Below are 24,478 nucleotides of genomic sequence, written 5' to 3'. Positions count from 1 at the left end.
GAGAAAATAACGAATGGAGGCTGGTAATAATTTGTTTTTCCTCTGTTTAGCATTTTAGACAGCTCTAGGCTTTGTCCTTATGTTATTAGTGAATCTCAGTCATTAACAAATTAACAGAACCAACTAATTAGTGAAGGTATTTAGGGAGAGACGAAAACATAGTTTACATTCCTTTGTTTGAGCAGAAGCCAGATGATTATCATTGATATGATTGAGTTCGAAAAATACTGATTGTAGATTGTATGTAAAATTTAATTTTATTCTTCGTTGTTCTACTTATATACACTAATTGGGGAAAACCCAGTATTAATTAGAGAATTGTAGAAAATTTACTGGAACAGGATTATTTTGACAATTGAAAAAATAATAAAAATACATACTTTACTATATATATATGTGTGTATTATGCCCCAAGTTAAATTTGCATACCTTGAATGCAAGAGACAAGCGCTAGTAGCTCTAATTGCTCTAGTTGTTAGTATATAACCTACTGTTTCGTCTGCGAGTGAGGTCATGTTACAAGAGATAATGCAATGAGTGAGGTAATAAATATATATATATATATATATATATATAATATGTGTAAGAAATATGGTGCATAATATCAACACTTTCACAGTATTTATACGCGTACAACACTTTCAGCACCTCCTATACACATGTATTCACCACTATCTCATACAACTGGCTGGCATGAACAATTAACACCTCTTTATCAGCTCAGTATTTACTCATAGGTCACAAAGGCCAGAGGGAGAGGGAACGGTGCTTCACATTCTTTCCGGACGCAGATTTAACTTGGACATGTACTAGTCTCCTTAATACATAAAATGAATAAAACAGGTGATAGACAAAGTTCTTGTTTAACACTATGATTGTAGTTAGCTTTAGATCAATGACATGTTTAGCTATATGTTGCTGAAGAAACTTGGCATTGTGTTATGTTTGTAGTGCTGTTGTCTGCCTATCAGTGGTTGGTCTGCTGGCTGCTACAAGCCACTGCAAACAAAGTGCAGTCTCTGCTACAGCGAGGCAAGGATGCATTTACAGCTAAGAACGACTCACAGATGTTCTATGCTAAGCCCTTGTCACTGGCGTTCATTGAGGTGAGTGATGCGTCTTCACTTATATTCAGTATTTTATTGTTATATAATTTACGTTATTTTCCCTTAACCATATCTTATCATTAAACAAAATATAAGAGAAAACATATTGTAATAAAGGTATTTCAATATTTTCACGGACATAGACTTCTTTACATCCATGACCCACATACAAAAAAGATGACACTTGGCTTGCTACGTGTCTGGCTATCTGTCTTTTTGTCATTGTCTATGTACAGCAATTTCTTCTGAACTATGGAAAAGATTCATTTGAGCACATCATTGTCATTTACAAGTCACTTCATCTAGTAATAATGTTCATTAAATATAATTATCTTTAAAAATAAATTGGTAGGATTTTATTTAGTCATTCAATCTTCTTAATGTATCCAGCTGTTTGCTGACAACATAAAGTCCATTATAGTACACTGTAGTCTATTCAGTTGTTGTTTTTCACGAGAAATGAGGGGTATTTTGAGGATTTTATTTAAAAAACACAAAGAAATGATTTACTTAAAATTATGTCAAACGATTTGTTATTGTAGTAGCTCTTACATGAAAAGTCTTCAATCGAATAATTGGCAAGTTCACTGTACTTGGAAGGAAACTATTAATGAGTTCATGTCACAACCTCCCCTAATACTGCGCACACGGATTTTTTAATTAAGTTTTTCTATATCAAATCCTAGGCCTGCTCGCATTAATGTGCACAAGGTGTAATAGGAGTGTCTTTGTCCATAGTGACCAGCTGATAAAATGATTCAAGCTTAGTATGATAATTTCCCATTGTATATCAGTGCAGTCTTTACTTGTGCTGAGTAAACCAACTCCTTCGGTTATAGTAAACCGTTGTACTTTTTCTCTTTTCATGCTTAAAAAATGAATTTATTTGTAATTGTTTATGGAGATTTAAAATTGCATTTCACTGAAATAAATATAATGTGTTCACTCTTAATTTTTGTACATCTTGATTACATTTTTGGTTGTGTTCCCCACTGTCTCTTGATACGACAATGCATATTCCCAAGTATATTATAAATATATAGGTCTACAGTTTACATTAATCTTAGGAAGAAACAACAATTGAGGAACATAAATCAAGTGATCAATTTTCTGTATATGAGTTTCGCAGGAAAAATCAAATTTATAAAGTGATCACAAAAAAATGAAAAACAAAAAGTGGCCTCTGGTACAGTACTTTCACATATATGTAAAATAAAATTCGTAATTGGTCGAATTAAAATAATATTTTAATGAATAATCGGTTAATAAAGAAATGACAGTGGATTCTCAACTTGTCATCCAAGTACTATTTATTTTTCTCTTTCTTTTCAGCATTTCATACTTCAGAGATTTTGGCTGTGTGCAACAGCTGATGGAATTGATCCAAAAGTTAAAGCTGTACTTACAAACTTGTGTTCTCTGTATGGTGCTTGGAGTCTAGAGAAACACCTTGCTACTCTTTATCAAGGTAATATAAAAATATTAATCAAGAAAGTAATTTCCTTAAGTCATATTTCTCTTGCAAAAGAAGTGGATTCCCTTTTAATATTGTTATGCTAAAAAATTCTCTCATGAAACAAGTTTCATTTAGTATCACATGATATAGTGATTAGGATGAAGTTCAAAAGATGCGAACTCAAAACAAGGATTGTAACCATTCTAACATGATGAATAGGTGTGTTCAGCATTCTGCATATTATCATCTTTGAATTACTTCTGGATTACACAGGCCTGCGACACATAATATTTTATGTCATAAAGGTCAAATCTAATGCCCTAATTTCGAAGATATTACAATCTGCTTGCACGGGTAAAAAGAAAAACGGTACAAGATAGGCCTGCTTTGCCTACCCAGTGAGATGACTGAAAACCTAGAGGGCTGTAATAGCAGATAGGGGCTCATAAGCCTGATTAAGTGTAATCTGACAAGATGCTTCTCACAGCCACGAGTGTAGCGCCACATGCATAACAAATGGCGGGGATTTCAAACGACTTCTCAGCACCTCCCCCTTATATTTATATTTAAATCAGTGTTTGAAATGCAACCATCCATATTACAGTTTTTATTTTTTTCCCATCCTTTTTTGTAAAAGAAAAAAAATTGAGCCAATACCATCAGCGTTTTCAGAATGTGATATCCCAGAAAGTAGAGATAGGAAATGGGCTATGAAAATTGAAATTATTTAGACATGACCAACCAAATGTATTGTGTTAGAATGCATCAGATTTATTTAGTAACAATATTTTATTTTGTACATAAACATACAAAGATCTTGATTGAAATGAACTGTTTGCTGTTTTCGGTAACATATGATTTATAATGATGCACGTAGCTAGGAGAAGCTATCATATATCAAATTGGTTTAATGTGATAACATTGCTATGTTTTGTAAATGAAAACTCACCTTTTACTACCTCCTGGTATTTTGAAGAAACATTTTGCAATGTAACAGACATAAACAAGAATTCTGTAACTGAAGATTAAAAATTCAAAATGTCTTCTTTAAAATGAATTTCCAGGGCTAACAACTTAAATCAAGAGCTCGCATGTTAATTCTCCATTTCCAGTAGTCTAAATTCAGTGATAAAATGTTGGTAAGAAACGATGTTAGTGCTCTCAGTGGGGGCTGCTTAAGGTTAAAAGCGATTAACAGGGAAAAGATTGGATTGAACCCTTCTCTCCTATTATAGCCCTCTTGCCGAAAACCATGCTTTGTGTCATAGAAATAAAATATTACAGATGTATTTTTAGAACTAGCACTCCATCAATGCAGATTAGGAAAATTGTTAATAGAGCTGGGGTGAGCATTGCACAAATGAAGCATGTTGAAGTACAGTAGGCGTCAAGGACAGTTATACTTAAGAAGTCTTACTTCTTTACTCGAGTTTGTTGTTGATGGTTTAGCTTCTGCATAATACTGGCGAGTTCTGCCCTTGTTTCTCACTTTTTTACACCAACTCAAAAAATTGAGTACTTTGATATGAAAAATATTTGAGCTATGCATTGGAACTCTGTGCTGCAGTGCATATGTTACGTTTCATTGCTCATAAGACAAACACAAGTTTTAACATGTGACATATTCTTCTACTGAGCTGATCTGGGACCTTAGTGCATCTATACAGGAAATGTCAGGGCTAAAAATACATCTGCACTGAAGGATTGTCACAGTAATGTGAACAATATCCCCTAAATGATTGACATGTCAAATTTTACAACATTTCGTACCTTGTTTTACAAGAGTTGACAAAGGAGTTCTTTTAGCAGTCGGAATATAACATACAGGTTTAAGAAAAATGAAGAATTAACCCAATGTTATTTGAAACAACCTTTTATACAATGAAGTGTAATTTAATCAAAGTCATTAGTGTCACACATTTGTTTTCCAAGCTCTTTATTACAAATAAATTTTATTGTTATTCATACAATACAGATTTGTTGATATTGTTCATTTCAGGATCTTACATAAGTGGACTTGAGCCAGCACAGCTGATTCGAGAAGGAATTTTAGACCTCTTCACAAAGCTGAAACCTGATGCTATTGCTCTGGTAGATGTTATTGCGCCTCCGGACTTTGCCCTTAACTCTGTACTTGGAAAGTCTGACGGCAAGGTGTATGAAAACCTTCAAGCCTTCTTATTCCAGAGCCCACAAGTGTTCGAGAGACCATCTTGGTGGCAAGATGTGGTTTACTGGCGTGAGCGATCCAAGCTTTGAGTTCATATCAGAAAAAGAGAGGTGAGCAAAATATTATCCACAGATCTTATCGTGATCTTTGTGTTTTGGTAATTGGCCATCTTAGTCTTGTGGAACCTCTTATGATTTAGCATTTCATCTTTCAAGAAGTTTAGTCCTACAAAAATAATAAATCACAAAGATTAATTTGAAGGGATGAAATAACTTTGGCTTGCATTGTATTTCCTTTATTGCTCTGAAATACTGTATTAGAAACACAACACTTCAAAATATTAGGAATATCACTGGCTGAACAGAGGGGATGTAGGTGTTTCGTCACTGTAAAAATATTTGGAAAAACTTTTATTTAATAGTCTGGTACAATAACAGTAACGTTGAAAGTTGAAGAGTACCTAAAGCTGAGAAACAAAGATTCTTTTTTCCGAAAAGAACATAAATATGTACAGTAAAACCTTAGATTACGAGCATAATTCGTTTCCAAAACGTGCTCTTAATCCATAACACTCGCATATTAAAGCGAATTTCTCCATAAAAAACAATGCAAACTCAGATTAATTCGTTTCAAAAACTTTTATTCATATAAAATACAGTAAAATTTAGGTAAAATTCAATACAATAGTGCAACACAAAGTACTTTACTGTATTTTGTTTTTGAGTGTGTCTCACCTGTTTTACTGCTTAGTAAACTTTTTGAACATTTAAAGAAAATATTTTCACTATCATTAACAGAATCAATTCTGATTCTTTGACTGACTGGAATCTTTTGCTGTGACTAAGAACCTATCCAACAACACCTGCTATTACCTCGTTTTGTGGATTTTATGGAAATGTGACATTATGTTATCATTAAACAGATTTATCGCATGCACTGCTACAACCTTATCAGGGTGGTGAATTTGAACAAAATTTTGTACTCCTTCCCACTTTTTCCATACATCTTTAATCTCATTTGAAACGAGGAATTCGTCTGCTCTTTTCTCCTCTTCTTCCTCAGCCTAGATCCCATCCATTGCCTCTTGCTGTTGCTCGCAATGCATCCATTGGCTCGTTGGTGGTCAGCTCTTGGTTATGTTCTTCCACCATCCGTATTCACGTCCAGTACCAAGGTCGTCCCCAGTGTAACGATTTCTTCCACAACTGGTGGCTCCTGTGAGTAACCTTCAAGAACACATTCAGGCCACAGTTTTCTCAAAGCAGAATTGAGGGTTCTCTTGGTGACCCTGTGCCAGGTACTGTCGATAATCTTGAGGCAGTTCACAATATGGAAATGATTTTTTCCAAAATTTTCGAAGTGTAAGTTTTGTTCCTTCAGTCATCTCAAAGCATTGTTGATCGATCACATGACGCACGGCATGTGAAGCAAGTTACATACAAACGTAGGCAGAGAGAGAACCGTTTCCTTGTGGGGGCAAAGCAAAACCATAGCATCCCCATATAACGGGGTTATGGGGGACATCATTTACCTCCTCCCCCCATTATAGCTTGAATGTGGTACCGTCAGTGCTAACAGAAACTTTTTATAAGAAGCTTACCTTCCTGAAGATATATGAAATCCTAGATCATATATACACAGCCTTATAGGCTTTGACGTTAACAACTGTTGTCAGGTTTACTACGCTGCCATCTAGTTGTTACATAAGGAGTCACGTCATAATTCCCATTTGAATTGCATTAGCAACTGTACTGCCATCTCGTGTTCGTTTATGGCAGATGGGTGGCGATCCTGGCGGTTGTTCTCTTCAAAGTGCTGCCGATTTTAACATAGCGATGAGTTATCTGTTACATATATGATCTAGGATGAAAGCCACCAGTGTGGCTCAGTTGGTTAAGGCATTTTGCGAGCCTGCCTGAAGTTGCGCTCGGGCGCAGGTTCAATCCCTGCTTGGGTTGATTACCTGGTTGGGTTTTTTCCGAGGTTTTCCCCAACCATAAGGTGAATACCAGGTAATCTATGGCGAATCCTCGGCCTCATCATGCCAAATATTATCTCACTATCACCGATCTCATCGACGCTAAATAACCTAGCAGTTGATACAGCGTCGTTAAATAACGAACTAAAAAATATACGTGAAATATAAACTCTAATTATTTTATTTAATTTCGTCTCTAAGTTTACACATTATACCGCGATCACTTTTCTTTTTTCTGCATTGTTGTGCAGTATGTTATTCATATTTCTCCAAGTGGCGGCCTGAACACTTGCAGACTTCTAACACATTAGTACAGGCTGTTACAAAAGAAACATTATAGTGCTTCCGTTCCTCAAATGAGGTATAGAAATTCTTATACATTTAGAAATTTAAACTATATATTATAGTCCAGACACATGATCTGAAGACATGAATTCGTCAATTTAAGGACAGAAACTTAATCATAAACAAAAGCAAGAAAAATCTTTTGAATTCAATACTTTCTAACATTAATAGACGAAAAAAGTTCGGACAAGTTTGGGGGGGGGGGCACTTCCTCCCCCCCCCCCATAACTCCACCTATGCATACAAATCATGCTGCTCGTATTACAAGACATCGCTCATTTATCAAACAAAAATGTTTCCTCATTGTTCACTTGTTTTGCGAAACACTCGCAAACCAAGTTACTCGTAATCTAAGGTTTTAGTATAGTATAGTACTTTATTGGAGTTGGTATGTATCAGTTTGCTGAATGGCTGTCTGTGACCTCAAAGAATATTGTTGTGATAATAGACGGTCATATTTCTTACTTAATTAAAATCGCTTTACTTAAACTGACTTTTTTTTATCGTTGTGTGAAAATATAAACAACCAAAAATTTCTTATATATGTGCATTTTCGTATTGTGTGTATCAAATTCATTAAGGATACTGAATTTATTTAAATTGTACATAAATTATAACTCACGTCATTTTCTGATACTGCAACTGAAGATTCATAGGAGTGGAATCACTTCTTAATATAAGCACTGTTGTTAATTCAGTCAACTCTGTCCAGTTGTATTGATCAACAACAGTGATTACATAATTACCTTTTTGGGATGGAACTTGTGCTACAAAACTTCATATTCGAAAACATTGTTTATTTTTACCGACATGCATTCTTCCAGGATTTGAACTGAAGATTGAACATTGTGCATCACCTCTGTCATAGCTTGGGTGGTAGGCACATGTGCCTTCTGATCTTGAATTGTACTTGGGGTTCAATTTTTGCTTGGGCTAATTACCTGGTTGAGTTTCTTCCGAGGTTTTCCCTAACTTTAAAGTGAATGTCATGTAATTACTTGATGAATTCTCGTCTTCATCTCTCCAAATACCATCTTGCTATCACCATTTGCATCAGTACTAAATATCGTGGTAGTTAAGGCCTGTAACACACTTGCAGAGTTTTCGCCAGCGAGAAATGTGTTGCGTGAAAATTAAAAAATTGATAACATGGATTCAAATGGATGTCCACACACTGGAAGAGATTCTCATTCGAGGCAAAAACCTCGCGTGAGTTTCTCGCTGGAATCGGTAGCTCAGCAAATTTTCTCGACACATTTATCAAAGATGTTTGACATTTATACTCTTTATGATGATTGAATGTAGAAAAAGATATCACAGGTGGCGATGAATTGTATTGTTTTTATTTGAAAATGAGGAAAGATGGCTGATAATTGCAGCCAGAAACTTATCGAACTTGTACGATGTCACCCGTAGGCCTATTTATATGATACATGGGATGAAAACTATAAAAACACGAAACTTAAATAAGAAATCTGGAAACAAATATCAGATTATCTGAAAATAAATAGGGCTATATTTTATTTTGATGAGATGTAATAGTATTAATTAAACATTTGAAATAATGTATCTATATGTCTTAACAGTTTACATAATTTTAATCAGAACATAGCAAAGAATCCTCTATCATATCATGAATGACAAAAAACTGTGGTCCATTCAACCTGAAATAATGCCTAAACGTATCATCATTCAAATCGAAACCAGTGTCCAAAACTCGCCCTGTGATTTTCAGACATTTCTGGCTTTAATTTTAGGCCTACTTTTTCTTTTCATTAACAAAATATGTTCATGTAACTCCATCTCCTCATCATCTGAATACTCAGATTCAACATAGCGTTCGTACGTAATTTGTAAAGTACGACAATATACTTACAGGTTATATATTTAAGTACGACAATATACGTAAATACATAACCTATAATATTTCCCCCAATGAGTCATTACTATATTCAGAAAAATGCTTTCTGCATGAAGGCAGTGCATAGATGATCATAGCGAGGTGTGATCTGTGATAGCGAGAACTCACCAAGTGTGTGGAGGAGGGCTCTTCGCCTCTTTCTCGCAACACATTTCTTGCTAGCGAAAACTCTTCAAGTGTGTTATGGGACTAATACACTGTCGTTAAATAACGAACTGAAAATGCAGTGTATATCAGTGCCTTCCACACCAGCGACGAAAGTATTTGAGTTTAACTTCTCAATAAAATTATAAAAGAAATTTTTCTTGTGCCTTTGATCATCCTTCCATAAGCAATCAAAATTAGGGAAGTTCGATAAGGCCACTCTGTAAGTAATGATGAATTTAATGTTCCCAGAAAGTGTGTATAAAATAATGGCCCAGCATTTCTGCTATATCTTTCTTGATATGGTAATTTTTATTGTCAAATAATTAGTTGGTATGGATGAAGCACTACTTCCATCCCAAATGTGAGTAATCCTGTATACTCAACAGGCTGTTTAGGCTGTCTATCATGACTGCAGTCCATGTGCTGTATAGTTCGTGTATTTATAAAGAAGTACCCTCTATTGTGTCATTTTAAGTTTCATCTACATTTAGTGTTGAAATTAAATGTACTCAGTAGATATGCTACAGAGTTTTCACTATGTTGAAAACATAAAATGTGGAAATTAAAGCACTACTGTGAAGAAAACTATAAAATAAGATTATGTCTGAATTAAACAAAAGTATTATTCATGTATTTTTAGCATAATTAAAGGTATGTTTATAAATGTTACATAATCATCGAGAATAATACATTGCGTCTTCGCCATCATGTCTGCGATTATTGGCAGGCCGTGTGCCCAGTGGGAGGCCGCACTTCTGCTGCTAAGACAACATGTATGCTGACGCAGCTAGTCAAGACCATTCCCATTCATATCAACACTACGACGTCTATAAATAAAACAGTTTATCTATAACTTGGCCTCTGACAGTATTCATTTAGCTGAGATGGAGTTTCGTCATGGTAAACAGATATTCATTAAGGGAACATATTTACATATACAACATGTACACATAAAGAATAGAAAATCGTGTGCTTCAACGAGGCGAAAATTCAGACGTAAATTTCCTGATAGGCCAGAACCCTCTAGATAAACAATAATATTAAGATTATTTGATAGATTCAATGAAACAGATTCTATAAATGACAGAAAAAGACGACAAAAGTGCTGTATTCTTACGGAGGAAGAACTTGATGAAATTGGTGCGGCATTAGAGTGAAGCCCACGCAAGTCTCTGAGACATTTAGCAAAGCAGACAGAGATTTCTAAAGCTGCAGGAGAGGCAACAAAATTATTGACACTAAAACCATACAGAATTCCATCATGTCATGAATTACAGCCCCAAGATTACAATTGCAGGGTTAATTTTTGTAATTAGTTACTTATGACTTTTAAGAACCCAGAGATTCATTGCCCCTCTCACATAAGCCTGCCATCGATCCCTGTCCTGTGCAAGATTAATCCAGTCTCTACGATTATACCCCACCTCCCTCAAATCCATTTTAATTTTATCCTCCCATCTATATCTCGGCCTTTCCAAAAGTCTTCTTGTCTCCTGCGTCCCAACTAACACTCTATATGCGTTTCTTGATTCGCCCATACATGCTACATGCCCTGCCCATCTCAAACGTCTGGATTTAATGTTCCTAATTATGTCAGGTGAAGAATACAATGTGTGCAATTCTGCATTGTGTAACTTTCTCCATTCTCCTGTAACTTCATCCCTCTTAGCCCCATATATTTTCGTAAGAACCTTATTCTCAAACACCCTTAATCTCTGGTCCTCTCTCAAAGTGAGAGTCCAAGTTTCACAACCATACAAAACAACCAGTAATATAAGAAAAAGTAAATAATGAAGAACTTGATTCCTGATCAAATTTTTTTTATGACGAGGCTTGATTTCATGTGCATGGCCACGCAGCATCACAGAATGACAGATATTGATCATCAGAGAACCAGATATTGTGTATGAAGTTTCATTGTAAGTTTTAACGAGTTAAGTTGCATGAGAGCGCTTGCCATCTCAGTGGCAGATGCACGACCTCCCACCAGGCATGCAGCTGGTCATTCATTGCGAGCATGATGGTGAAGATGCACTGTATATAACTTGTTGATGAAATTTGAAATATTATATAAATTTTTGTTGAAATATTATATAGAATATAATTATAAGGTAAGTCGGTAAATAGATCACAGACTGTTATTAAAAGCAGTATTAATTGAGATGTGAACTTGAACATTTATTATTACACTTACACTTTCCTTTATTTCTCACTCTACCAAGATTGGAACACTTATCCCATTACTTTGTTAGTGCCTTGAAACTTGCAGCATGCAAGTCTGTGGTCTGCTGTCTCAGCTACATTCAACCTTAGCAGAAGTGAGAACAAGGTGAGTTCCTATTCCTCAGTAGCATTGCAAGGCTGGTGTCGCATTGCGGTCTTCTGAGTTGGTTTCCAGCTCATGGGGTGCACAATGAGCCATTTGTGTCTAAGTGTTACAGTTGAAATATACCCCCTTAAATCAGATGAAGAAGAAGAAGAAGAAGAAGAAGAAGAAGAAGAAGGTGAGCTCTTAGCAAACCAAACAGGTAAAAATAGTGGGATTAACTTAAGGCTGTGAGACGGATGTTAAAGAAGTTCTTGGCTTATTCCTGCAAATCTCTGCTGAGAATTGAGCTGTATGAAGTATGGCATTGTCGTGGTGGAGCATAACAGTAACAGATTTTCACAGTACAATTTAGCATTTACATTTTCTTTTTAAGAGGAATATTGGTCCGACAAGTTAGCATATAAATGAAATAAGTATAATAATCCTTCAATAACTGTCTTATTAACCTAATAAATAATACAACAATTATTACATTAGGTCATTACACAATCAAACATGACTAGCGCTTTCGCCAATTAATGGCATCTTCAGATCTATTAACATATAGTAATGCTTTGAGCATAAAAACATAGGTAAATGGCAAAATAATAAAATATGATGAATTGCATGATGTGAAAAGAATAATTAAAACCAGTAATACATGAATAACTCTACAATCACAAAGTTGTTGTTTTCTAATGCCAGGCGTTTGACAATAAAGTCATTTGACCTCTTGCACTCCAATATTTTTCAAAGATATTATCATGGCCAGCCACTGAAGCACAGATTTTGAGGTGTTCCGAATCCATTTCTTGGTTTGAGTTGCACAATGGGCAGTTAGGGGACATATATTCCAATTCTATGCAGGTGTTTGGCCAAACAATCATGGCCTGTTGCCAATCTAAATGCAGCTACAGACGATTTTCGTGGTAAATCGGGAATTAACTGTGGATTTTAATGCAGAGAGTTCCATTTTTTCCCTTGGGATTGTGTTATCAAATTTTGTTTGTTGAAGTCTAAGTATGTAGATTTAATAAATCTTTTCACAGAGTAATACGTAGATTTAGTAACAGGTCTGTAAGTAGCAGTGCTGCCCTTCTTTGCTAAAGCATCCGCGTTCTCATTTCCCAGGATTCCACAATGGATGGTATCCATTGGAATACAATTCTTTTATTGAGTGATATTAATTGAGAGAACAGTTTAGTTATTTCTGCTGTTTGAGATGAAGGTGTGTGTTTAGAGACTATTGATAGAATAGCTGCTTTGGAGTCTGACAATATAGTACAATCACAAAGTAATGTAATAATAATCGCTTAAAGGCATAGTGATTGTAGTGATTAAACTTCATATAGAGTATAAATGTTAAAATACAGAATCCATGCATTAAATGGAAGGCTAAAAGAACATTTGTGCAACATAGAAGTATGAAGATAACATAGTTAAAATGGGTAAAGATATTACCATTTACCTATGTCTTTATGCTCAGAGCATTACTATATGCTAATAGACCTGAAGATGTCATTAATTGGCGAAAGCGCTAGTCATGTTTGATTGTGTAATGAACTAATGTAATATTGTTGTATTATTTCTTAGGTTAATAAGACAGTTATTGAAGAATTATTATACTTATTTCATTTATTTACATTCTCGCCTCACTTCTGGAAATGGACTAATAGCATCCCTTGAGAGTTCCAAAAAACTGTGAGCATAAATTTTTGTGTTGATGGTATAACTGGAATTATCTGTGTTGAAGTTAAAGAGGGATCTTTCATTGATACTTGATTCAGATTGACCCATTATTCATCTCCAGTAACAATCATGTTAAACATATCGTCACTTTTCCGGAATACTGTTGTAACTCAAAAAAAGCGAAAACTGAGATTTTTATGTGAATTGGTCCAAAAAAATAAATTTTTATGTGAAATAATGCTGTATCTCCAAACTTATACCTTTGTCGCTAGGTGACAGTTGCATCACTATTAATGGGAAGCAAATGAAGTTGTGGGAAAATTAAAACATGCTCTCATGTACAAAAGAAGTTTTTTTGTGTTGCAACAGTATTCTGGAAAAGCGACGATATCTCTTCCTTCACCTGCTTATTGTATTGCTTATTGTTGCAAGAACAGACTCATTCAGCTAATTTTGTGTTCCTCAGTCAGTTTCTGGTCACCCACTTTACGGAAATTCAAACAATCATGCATTGTGCCATAGCTAAACTGTGACTTCTCATTGCAGTTGCAACACTGCCCTCCACTCACCGTACAGTTACTTCTATTGTAGTCTGAACAGAATGATCAGATTGGTTTTAATCAGCATCTTTTGAATGCTGTCTGGAACAATATAACTACCTACTCTGTGAAATGGAACCTATGAAAAGTGAAGATAAATATATATGTAAGAGATTGTTCCTTGTGTTTATTGATGTTTTCATTACGGACATTTCTGACCGATTTAGTGACATAGCCAAAGTAAAGTTTTTGTAATCTACTTAATCCGAAGAAGTTCACAAGATTGAAAAGTTGAACTCCCAAGTAAGGCAGTGAGCAGTTTAGCAGAAAAATATGGATTGTGCTTTAATTTTGTTCATATAAGAAGTAAATTTGTGGTTATATATTCAAACTCGGAATTCTCCAAGAAAATAAATAAGTGAGCTTCATGAATATATACGATCTAAAGATTTAGATGATGTGTTCCCTGAAATTTACAAACATGCAAATTAAATGGGACAATACTGGCAACTAATTCTGTAACAAAGGTCATTTTTGACATTGAAGGGAAAAAACCTATTAACGAATTACACAGAGCCAGGAAAGAATATCGTCTTTATTACTTCTAAATATTGAGAATGGCAACTTGATAAATTTATGTCCAAAAAACATTCTTCGATGGCACCGACATCTTTGCTACCAAGACAAAGAGAATTGAGCTGCAGTATTAAAAAAGGTAAGTTTACACTGTCATATGAAATCTAACATACTTTAGAAATACTTTTTGTTGCATTTTCCCAAGTTGTTGTATGATTATTCTAATATATTTTATTTATTGATGAGGAAGATAATATAATTTAGTAGATTTGACTTCCAATCAAAAGGTTTATATAAAACAAGATAAATAATTATATTAACAAGTTACTCTATTATCATAATTATCTCATTATCAACAATTATTACAATAATAGCAACAATATTATCAAAAAAACAAATTGAAGACTGAAAAAAAAAGATCACCTTTTGAATGCGGTCAGAAAGTCGTGCTACACCACTCTTAGTTATGATCATATAAAGAAGTAATACTAGTTGTTTTGCTAAGTATTTTAATGTAAAGGTTTTTGGCAGCTGAGTAGTTCAGGTGTTAGAGCAATTGACTACGGACTGAAAGATTCTGGATTCAATCCTGGGTATTGTAGAGATTATTAAGTTTCCAAAAACATCTAGAACGGCTTGAGGTTCACTCAGCCTCCAACAATTTGAGAATCTGGAATTTCCAAGCGGTGAAAAGTGATTGGAGCATGATGCCAACCATACCACCTCATTCTAGTGTCAGTTCAAGAAAGCATGAAGCTCTACATCCATGTCACCAAGCACCTTCATAGCCTATAAGCATTTTTTAGTAGTGTATATTGTTTATTTTATTTTGGTTTCTATTTTATTTTAAATATATTTGTTCTATGTTTGCTAACTATTTATCTTTGTTAGTATAGTTCATAACTGTCTACAGCTTTACTCTCAATGGTCATGGCATTAAAAATACATAAAAACAAAATATAATGCATTTGATGTAGCTCTGAAAACCGAGTAAGTAATACCCTTCTGGATTGCCAGCCATGTTTTTTAGGGAGGATGAGCTGAAAAAGTTAGGTACCCTAGCCTGAAACAATAACAGATTCTGAAAATTGGACAGGGTATTGTTCCTCAGAATATAGAATATGAAGTTCATACTCGATGTAACAGAAGCAAAAACCTCCTCACTGTTAGTGATGAAAGATCCCCTTCTTGCAGGGTTGGTACACAAGAGAATACACTCGGAAATAATGAGGAAGCAATCCCTCCATTGAGGTAAGACTGGTAATTACTTTGAGAAATTTTAAATACTGAAATTCTTCAATATTCAAGCATCCATAGTAATATCATGATGAGTAGATATATTGGCGAAGGATCAAATCCCACAACAGATCATGTACATAATTATAATTATATAAATCAAATCTCATTCCCATTAAAATAGGAGACAAAACATCTGAATAGAAAGAAATAAATTCAGGTATTATAAAAGGATGTGGACTCTCAACTCTTCTGTTTAATATTTATATGAATGCAATGGAGCAAGATTTCAAGGAGAAAAGACATGGAAGCATCCCCATTAATAGAAATTTAAAATTAGAATTGTTAGCCACATCTGAAGAGAATTTACAATGGCCAATACACAGTTTAAATTTTGTAGCTCAGAATTACCCTATGGAAATATCCACAGAAAAAAAAACAATAATGGGCTTTCATGGTAAATATCCGATACCAAACAAAATTTGTCTAAATAGTAAACTCCTAGAACAGCTCAACATTATTACTTATGTTATAAACTATCTTTTCTTGAAAATATAGATATATCGGAGAAAGTTTTGAAATTTAATAAGTCATCCACCCATATTTCTCTCCTCTGTTATGGGAAGCGAAGCATGGACTCTCAGGAAAAGGGACGAAAGCAGACTAACAGTTTGTGAGATGAGATTCATGCTCCAAACAGCTGACTACACCAAATGGGACTGAAAGAAAAATGGAGATGTAATACAGAGTCTTAATATATCACCATTTCTAGATTATACATCTATAGATATCAGCAGAACTGAAAGTAGCATGTTTTGGGCATGGACTCATCCAGGTTCCCTAATGCAATACTAAAATATCGTCCAAATAGAAAACACTCTCTGGGATGCCCCATGAAAATCACCTTCTCAGGTCGTAACAGTTCTTTTAGGACTACTGCTTGACATTATTATTATTATTATTATTATTATTATTATTATTATTATTATTATTATTATTATTATATTGTCAAACAACATAAATACTCTAGTCATGCTGTCCTGTCACATTTCTGTATTCCAGTCACACCATAACTATATTTTACATTATAATTCAATTTTATTTATATACTGGTATTTATAACCTAGAAATAATGTACTATCTCCATTAGTCTTGTAATCACCTTTTACTTACTAATAGTAGCTACTCATTGTAATAACTCTTGCAAAAGTTCCAAAGTGTGCCTTGTCAACCTTTCTTTTATAACTGACCTTCAGACTTTGTACTAAAGCAGACTTTTAGTCGTGTAATGTCACCGTTTTGCAATTCATAGTACTTTGAGGAAAGTAAATTTCATGGTGACTTTATTTTATAGTCACCATATTTCTGAACTTTGACTTGAAGAAAGTGAAATTTTTCAAGGTGTTTCTGAGTGTTCCATTTGGTTGTTACAAGCTTTGATATGTATAGTCATTGTAGTCCGCTAGCGTCGAACTCAAGGCCATCTTTCTAAAGTCTGAGTGCAGACTCCCTGTTCTTGCAAATGTTGGTGAATCATTATAAACATAGTTGGCATCATAAATTATATTTTGAGTTATGACTGATTAAGCGTTGCAGCTTTTCTTCCATTTTATTTGCCCTTCCATAAATTAATGCATATCAGCAAATTGTTATCATGTGAGTCTTTCCGTGATAACAAGAAACTAAAAAAACTAAAATTGTACCGGTATGTATGTAATGCTAACCTAAATAAACCGAACATCATACAAGAAAGACAACTACATGTAAACTGAGGTGAGATTTCAATGCATTGGCCATGAATTCAATGCCAAATGGCTATCTTAATGTGTGCTGTAAATATGGTTCTTTGTACCTATAAGCATGAACTTTGTAATGTTTACAAAAATCATCAGGGCAACATTATCATAAGGTAAAGTACAATCCAGACACTTGAAGGTATTATTAACTTGTATTTTACGATGTGTTATCAACTGCAATGGATATCTAGCATGATGAAAAAGTTGTAATAAAAACATCAAAATTTATACATGTAAAAGGAATCTTAAATAATACTTTCAAATCTGCATTATCCAACAAAATAGTGGAATAACATTCTACATTGTGTTAGCCAAACCAACCCTTTTATCTGGTAGTGAAGCATAGACTCTCAAACAGCAATGTTTAAAAAGAACTCAAGCTCATGAGAAAAACTACAGGATATGTGTTATGGGATAAGAAAGAACTGTAGAGACAGTAAACAATTTGAAAGTTACTCCCATGTTAGAACATTTTATTATAAGGGATACATAAAACCCACGAGCTGCTAGATGAAAAATCATATTGATTACCTCTATGACCCTTAAAGGTTTATAACAGAATCACATAATTACCCAATGTATATACAGGGTGGCCCACATAAAGTGTTACAAGTTAGTTTTTCTTAAAGGAGCAGTCCGCGATAAAATTCCATATTTCGATTATATTATAGGATGTTTACCAAAGTAATCCTTGGATAAACGGCGTTTGTCGCATCGCTCTACGCCTTTTAGTTTGCGAAATATTAAAGGTCTTGTTGCAAGCTCTGACGTCATAACCACTGATTGCTTCATAAGACTGCGTTGTAGTTCCGTTTGACATACAGCGTAGAACGAGTAAATATATATTCATACGTTAGAGTCAGTTAATATTAACACACTTAGGACCTATCACATGCATATACTGTAATAATAATAACTTACCCATTTTGAATTTCGTACTCATAGTGATTAGAACAACTTGGGTCTGGTAAGGGTTCAAACTGAAAAGGTTAATATGTCGATCCATTATAACCTAATTCAACACCTTCACTGAATGAGTGAATGTATGTGAGACGTGAAATATTCGTTATGAATGGACTGCAAATACGTGGTTATCTCACGTCAACAATAAATTAGTACATGGTTTATATTATTCTATTGCGTCATAGTTGTTGAGTCGCACGGTTTAGGCACGAAGCTATGTTTGGGGGAACCTCTAAAACATGTGGATCATCGAATTGCGGCAGTTGATAACCAGAACTAATTCCAAGACATTTTTCTGTAAAGTATCTTCTCTCCACGCATTTTCTTCCAGCTGTATGTTTTGTCTTTCACCCATCGTTTAGTGGCTTTAGAGTACTGGAGTCTGGAGCCAGTTACATCTCTTTTCACGTTGTAATTATGGTCCATTATCGCAATCATAGTTCTTGTTACCATTCCACCATATGGAAAGTGTTTTCTCTTAGGAGTGGAAAGCAATCTCTCGTTATGGTATAATTCAAATTTGCTGGTGTGACAAAATTGATTAGTCTGATTTAGGTCTTTTAAAAGGGCAGGGTTACATACAACTTTTTTTCAGAGCATTGTAATCGCTGGATCCAGGTTCGATCCATTCCCTCTCACTATTGTATGGGTGAATGTGTGCACATTTTTTATTATGTCTCTGTTTTCCCCATTCGTGTATATTACAAACATGATTTAATACAGAAATGAATCTGTCTTCTAAGTCGTCAGAATCACCTTCACATGTAGCACAAGACCACATAGGTGATTTATGATGCTCTCTTTCCACATTTGTGCGGCGGCTTTAAGCTTTTTGCCATGTGCCATATGTCAAATTGATAGCCCATCCATTCATATTTGGTCCTTATCAATTTCCTAATTTCTCTATGGTGGTCAGATAGAAAGAAGGTAATGTTCATTTTTTCTTTTAGGCGATCTAGAACTTTTTTGCATGCTGCTTCGCCTACAATTAGACCTTTTTGCAGAACTACGAAGTCTATAATCTTATCTGAATCGAGGTCCATTACACTGTAAGTCACATATTTTGCACTGTAACTAGGTGAGTCAAATTGGCCATCACCGCGATTCGCACGTTTTTATCTTTTAGGGAATTGATAAGTTGTTCATGAATCTGAAAATAAGTACATCTGACTGTTGGTTCTACGAATTTTGAAATTATTTTATAAAATGTTGTCTTGCCGATGAAACATAGTTGTAAAGTTTTTGAAAATTTTTCAAACACTTTGTATCTTACATCGCACAAGTATAATGCAGAACTCACTGCTATGCTTCACCTCTGTTAGGACTTCCACTCCCAATTCTGGCACACTGCATTAACTTTCAGCAATGGTCCTATTGTTTCTACCAAATATTTGTAAAAGAGGAATGAAAAATATTACAGAAGAAAAACAAAATTTGTAATGCTGACCAGAAAAAAAAAACACTTCTTGACTTCCAATTTACTTTCTGTTTTATGTGCAGCGTCCTCTGAACCTGACGAATTAGAATTTGAAGTTTCTTCTTCTATTTGAAAATATGTCTCTAAGTCAGTTTCTGCTCCCCCACATCTGATTCACACACACATTTCTTAGCGTCTCGCACCCTATCTCACACTGCACAGCTTTGTTTATATTAGGTTCCTGTGAATTTTCAGCCTCATCAAGAACTACACACACGTCAATATTTTCAGCTATAGGTGCATCACTGCAACTTGCTATTGCTTCTTCAACGACCTTCTTTCATTTATAAGCAGAGGAGCGCATAGATCAGAATTGTCTTGGGGAGATTCTCCTTTCAAAAATAGGAAAGGGATAGAAGTGTTCTTAATTTTCATAGGAGTTCTATTGTCTTTTGTTAAACGTCTTTTTAGTAAAGACGATTCTTCAAAATCAGTTTCACGGAAATGACTGGAACACACAACAGTAATTTATGATAGTGTAAAACCTTTTCTGTTGATTTTCTTCACCCATGTTTTAAATCTTTGCAGTAACTTTTCTCTGTTCGGAAATACATGTTCTGTTTTTGTTGTTCCCTCTGAACACGAAAAATCACATCACGGCATTTTAAACTGTTTTACGATACAATTTCTTCTGTTTAGTCTACTGTAGTTCAAAATCGTTCATATAAAAGAAAATACGCCTACATAAAACCACAACATTGGTATGTGCTGGTTTTATGACTAAATGAAAAGCAAAACATGACTTCACACAATCATAATGAAGTCCGAAATTATGTTCACGTTCACTATGGAGAGAGAAGATTATTTATTTCAATACAAACCGCTGTGCTGCACTCACCGATGTTCTCGGTCTACTATGCAATCACACCAGTTCAGTGGCTGTGACGTCATAAGTTTTTGTGCAGAGTCAGTAACTCAAGAACCATGCCTCGCATTGACATGCGGTAAATTACATTCTACTTAGATTGAAAAACGTGTTTGATTAAAGCCAACTTAATTTTATCGCGGACTGCTCCTTTAAATTGATCAATAAAACTATAAATGCTGACTTTTTTTTTTTTTTTTTTTAATTCCATTAGATTGCATTATGGACAGAATTCTTTTGACCCCACTCAAGAGGCACATTGGGATCAACTGTGATATTTTGAATGGAATGATGGACTTTTTTTATTCTGGTTATCTGAAATAAATCGAGCAACTTTTGTATTAAACATTTTTTCAAAATCTTCCCAACCATTAGATTTCGGATATAGGTAGGGCTATATCAGGTAAAATTGATGTAGTTTAATCCAACATTATCCTAAATATTTTACATTCTCCCTGGGATGTCTTTTATATAATAAAATCCGGCTATAAGAATAACTGAATTTAAACATATTTTAGCTTTAACAGTAAAATTCGTTGACTGTTATTCATTGTTATATGCGCATTCTGTGTCAGTGGCTTCTTCATCTGTACTGAATGTACTTACTAATATTTCTTTAGTCATATCACTTTCTTGGTCTGATATGAGCTGAAAATTATATCTATCTATAAGAAACATTAAATCTAAATGTTCCTTCATAAATGAAAATGATGATAATGAATATGAAGCAACACCAGATAAGCCATGACTGTTAGTATTATGATTATGCATATTAGTGTCTCAGGTGAGTATGTTAAAAGAAACTAAATTTAATTCTCAGTTACTGAACCTAGTTTAATGTAATATCTTAAGTAAATAAACTTATCTCTGAAAAATTCAATATTTTCTGTTGCAATCATCTTGTTCCGAGTCACTGAATTATACCGACTTTCAGGTTTTCATGATATTGAAAATAGAGAATAATGATTTCTTTTGTTCCTTTCAGGTTTTATCGCAATCAAGTCATTATCTTCAACAGGGTAATCAATAGTATCCTTATCACAACTGCCTGATCAGCCAATTCCAGGGTTTCTTCATGAACAACAGTAGACAATGTTCTCTCCAAATTGAGCGAAACAATGTGAAAGTCATCTGGAGGTAACATTCCTTTAGGTAGGACCACAGTCTAGTATATACAGTCACGAAGCTTGAGTTGTGAGGGTGCTAGGAACAATAGACTGTGCAGGTACTAATTCACATTGTCTGTAATGACGCGATATTAGCGATCCTAGTGGTGAGCAACTATCTATGGATGGATATTTACTACGTATTGAGCTTCGTGACTGTATATACTAGACTGTGGTAGGACAATATATTTTATTAGGACCACCTCTGCTATAGGCCTAACAATAAAAAAGAATTAGGACTATTTAGCACTTACTTTGCATTGAGAAGTGTGAAGCAACCCAATTTATAAAATTAATGCAGAATCTTTCTTCAGATTACCTCCCCCAACTGGGGAAAAAAATAAAGAGCTTACAGATATGAAATTGCAGCCTTGGAATCTGACAGAATGACTAGTACTTTATTTATCTTTATATGTTAAATATAGTTGTTCTGTTCTCGTTTTCAATCTTTTTAGTAGTGATCTTCACTCGGCATTCATTACAAAATACGTGGCCAGTGTTGTGAAGTACCGTACTTCAGGAACATGCACCAGGCTGAATTTCTAAATTACAGTAGTCCTTTATAGTAATGTTTGGTGGAATGCTGTGCTGGACTATCTCGAATTTTACAACAACAATAATTAGTTTTATCTACTGAAAATATATGAAAATCATAAAGTGATTAATAAGAGTATTCAACAAGAAGTCTCTCATGCAACACTGAAAAGAAATGTTGGAATTACGCTATTGCTACTCAAACTCATTAGCACTGGACAAAATATAGTACAAGAACTTTACCGGTACCATCTCAACCGTTACTGTTACTGAATGACACTGTATTTAGGAAGAAAATTAAAAAGCAGGAACGACATTTCCTAGTACACTTGCTTACATGTATGTTGGATTAAAAAAAAGATAAATAAAAACAACAAAATTAACCTTACTGCGAGAGAAAAGTGCTGCTCTGGATTTTTCAACAGAACCCTATCCAAAAAAAATTTCTGTTGACATTGATTCTAAAATTCGAAGCTAAATCACCATAATTCCAATAAGTTATCTACACCAGAGGTGAGAGGAGGAATGACAACATTTGAGTTGTGAAAAAGTCATAAAAATGATTAGTTAAATTTAATGACAAATAGTTCTTTGTAATTAAACAATTGTTCACAATTATGGCATTTACGTCAAAATATTCCAAAATACACCTTATCAAATGATTAGATAAAGGATGAAGCAAGACAGACTGCGTGGAAAACCACGAGTCACATTACATACAGAATGGAGTGAAATGGACCCAATTGTTAGAGAGAGGATAAAAATCATGCCCACCCTCAGTCTCTCACACAGCCAGGTCTCGAAACTTTTCCCTCACCTGGGAGATTGATAGGACTAAACTTGACACATGGCTCGCCTGGTACCCAGTATTAAGGATGAAGCTTTCAGTGACTGATGTAATTAATCGTCAGCACAAAGGTAGCAATCATTTCCACCCGTAATCTCTCTCATAGCCATTTTTCAGCCTGAGACTGATTGTGCTAATAGCTGTTCCCCCATTTAATTAATAATGTTATAATTCTTTTTAACAAAGTGCTATTTTTATAGGGTCACTATTAATCAATCTCCTGTAAAATTTATTATTCAGTGTGTAAATATTTGTGTTTAGTAAAAAAAAAAAAAAAACTATAGACTGATACCTATTTAATGGAGAGGTTCATTGTGTAGGATGCTTTTAAATTTTTCAGCAATTCCATTATAATAAAGAATAATTAAATTTCGGGACTCTAACTCAGGAAATATAGCCGTCACTGGGTTCAGACTATAGACAGGTGTTTTTTAGATTTTTCCAGCAATTCCATTATAACTGTAATAAAAAATAATAATGAATAATTAAATTTCGAGGCTCGAACTCAGAAAATGTAGTTGTTACTGGGTTCAAACTATAGACTGAGATTTAAAGGGAGAGGTTCATTTTGTATACATGTTTTTAGATTTTTCCAGCAATTCCATTATAACTGTAATAAGGAATAATTAAATTTCGGGACCCAAACTCAGGAAATATAGCCCTCACTGGTTTCAAACTGAAGACTGACACTTTAACAGAAGAGAACGGTCGCCTTTGTAACTATTCACTCAATTCCATAGATAAGCCTTGTTTTATTTCCGTAATACTTTTTGAGTTACGTAGTAGTTGCTTGTCAAGGAGCGTAAGCTCTATTATTTAAGAAGTTCGTGCAAGAAGGGCATAAGCAGGGACAACTCGAGTTTACTATTGCAAAAAATGTTGTGATATTTTAGTACTAGTAATAGTGATAATTTGGCAACATTGGACAGAAACCTGTCTTTGCCCCAAGGCTTCTAAATCCTTGTCTTTCTTTGCCCTACCTTAAAAAAAAAAAGAGAAGGTTATGTTGCGTGCAATCATCGGAGTTAATGATTGACTTTGTTTTGTGTTAAAATTCATTAAATTTGATTGGATTGTGATGAAATCGACTGCAGTCCATTGTTAAATGTGTCTTGTGAAAAATGCGTTGAATGATGAGATTTTGAAGAGAAGTAGTTCAACATTGCGAGCATTTGAGGTGAATCTTTTTTATTATTACGTACCACCGTGGGATAAACGTATATTGTGCTGCTTATATATTATTATTCGATATAGAACTGATAGACACCGTTTTGAAATTGTAATAATTTGATAAGATACGGGTACAGTAGATCACTTCATCGTGTTGTTTTACAACTCGAGAACAAAAATGACAATATT

General features: G+C 34.5%; 2 protein-coding genes across 5 annotated transcripts in view; both read left to right on the top strand.

Annotated features, from left to right (window-relative positions):
- Positions 1-11,284, top strand: part of LOC138715710 (uncharacterized) — a 111,979-nt gene extending 100,695 nt beyond the window's left edge. The window contains exons 25-27 of the mRNA XM_069848766.1: positions 952-1,106; positions 2,439-2,574; positions 4,562-11,284. Coding sequence (XP_069704867.1) covers positions 952-1,106; positions 2,439-2,574; positions 4,562-4,821 — 551 coding nt within the window. The 3' untranslated portion in view covers positions 4,822-11,284. The remainder of the gene's footprint in view (positions 1-951; positions 1,107-2,438; positions 2,575-4,561) is intronic.
- A 3,493-nt stretch (positions 11,285-14,777) lies between these two features.
- LOC138714845 (peroxisomal acyl-coenzyme A oxidase 3-like) overlaps positions 14,778-24,478 on the top strand; it is a 56,105-nt gene continuing 46,404 nt past the window's right edge. For 2 of the 4 annotated variants that reach the window (XM_069847036.1, XM_069847040.1), the window contains exon 1: positions 23,971-24,296. The gene's annotated coding sequence lies outside the window, so the exon portion shown is untranslated. Of the gene's footprint in view, positions 15,487-16,886; positions 17,245-21,557; positions 21,710-23,970; positions 24,297-24,478 lie in introns of those variants that run through there. The other 2 variants (XM_069847037.1, XM_069847039.1) reach the window with 2 other exon arrangements.

Source organism: Periplaneta americana, chromosome 15 (assembly GCF_040183065.1).
Source record: "Periplaneta americana isolate PAMFEO1 chromosome 15, P.americana_PAMFEO1_priV1, whole genome shotgun sequence".
Lineage (NCBI taxonomy): Eukaryota > Metazoa > Arthropoda > Insecta > Blattodea > Blattidae > Periplaneta > Periplaneta americana.
Note: the sequence above shows the minus strand (reverse complement) of the source record. Positions and strands in the feature narration are given on the sequence as shown.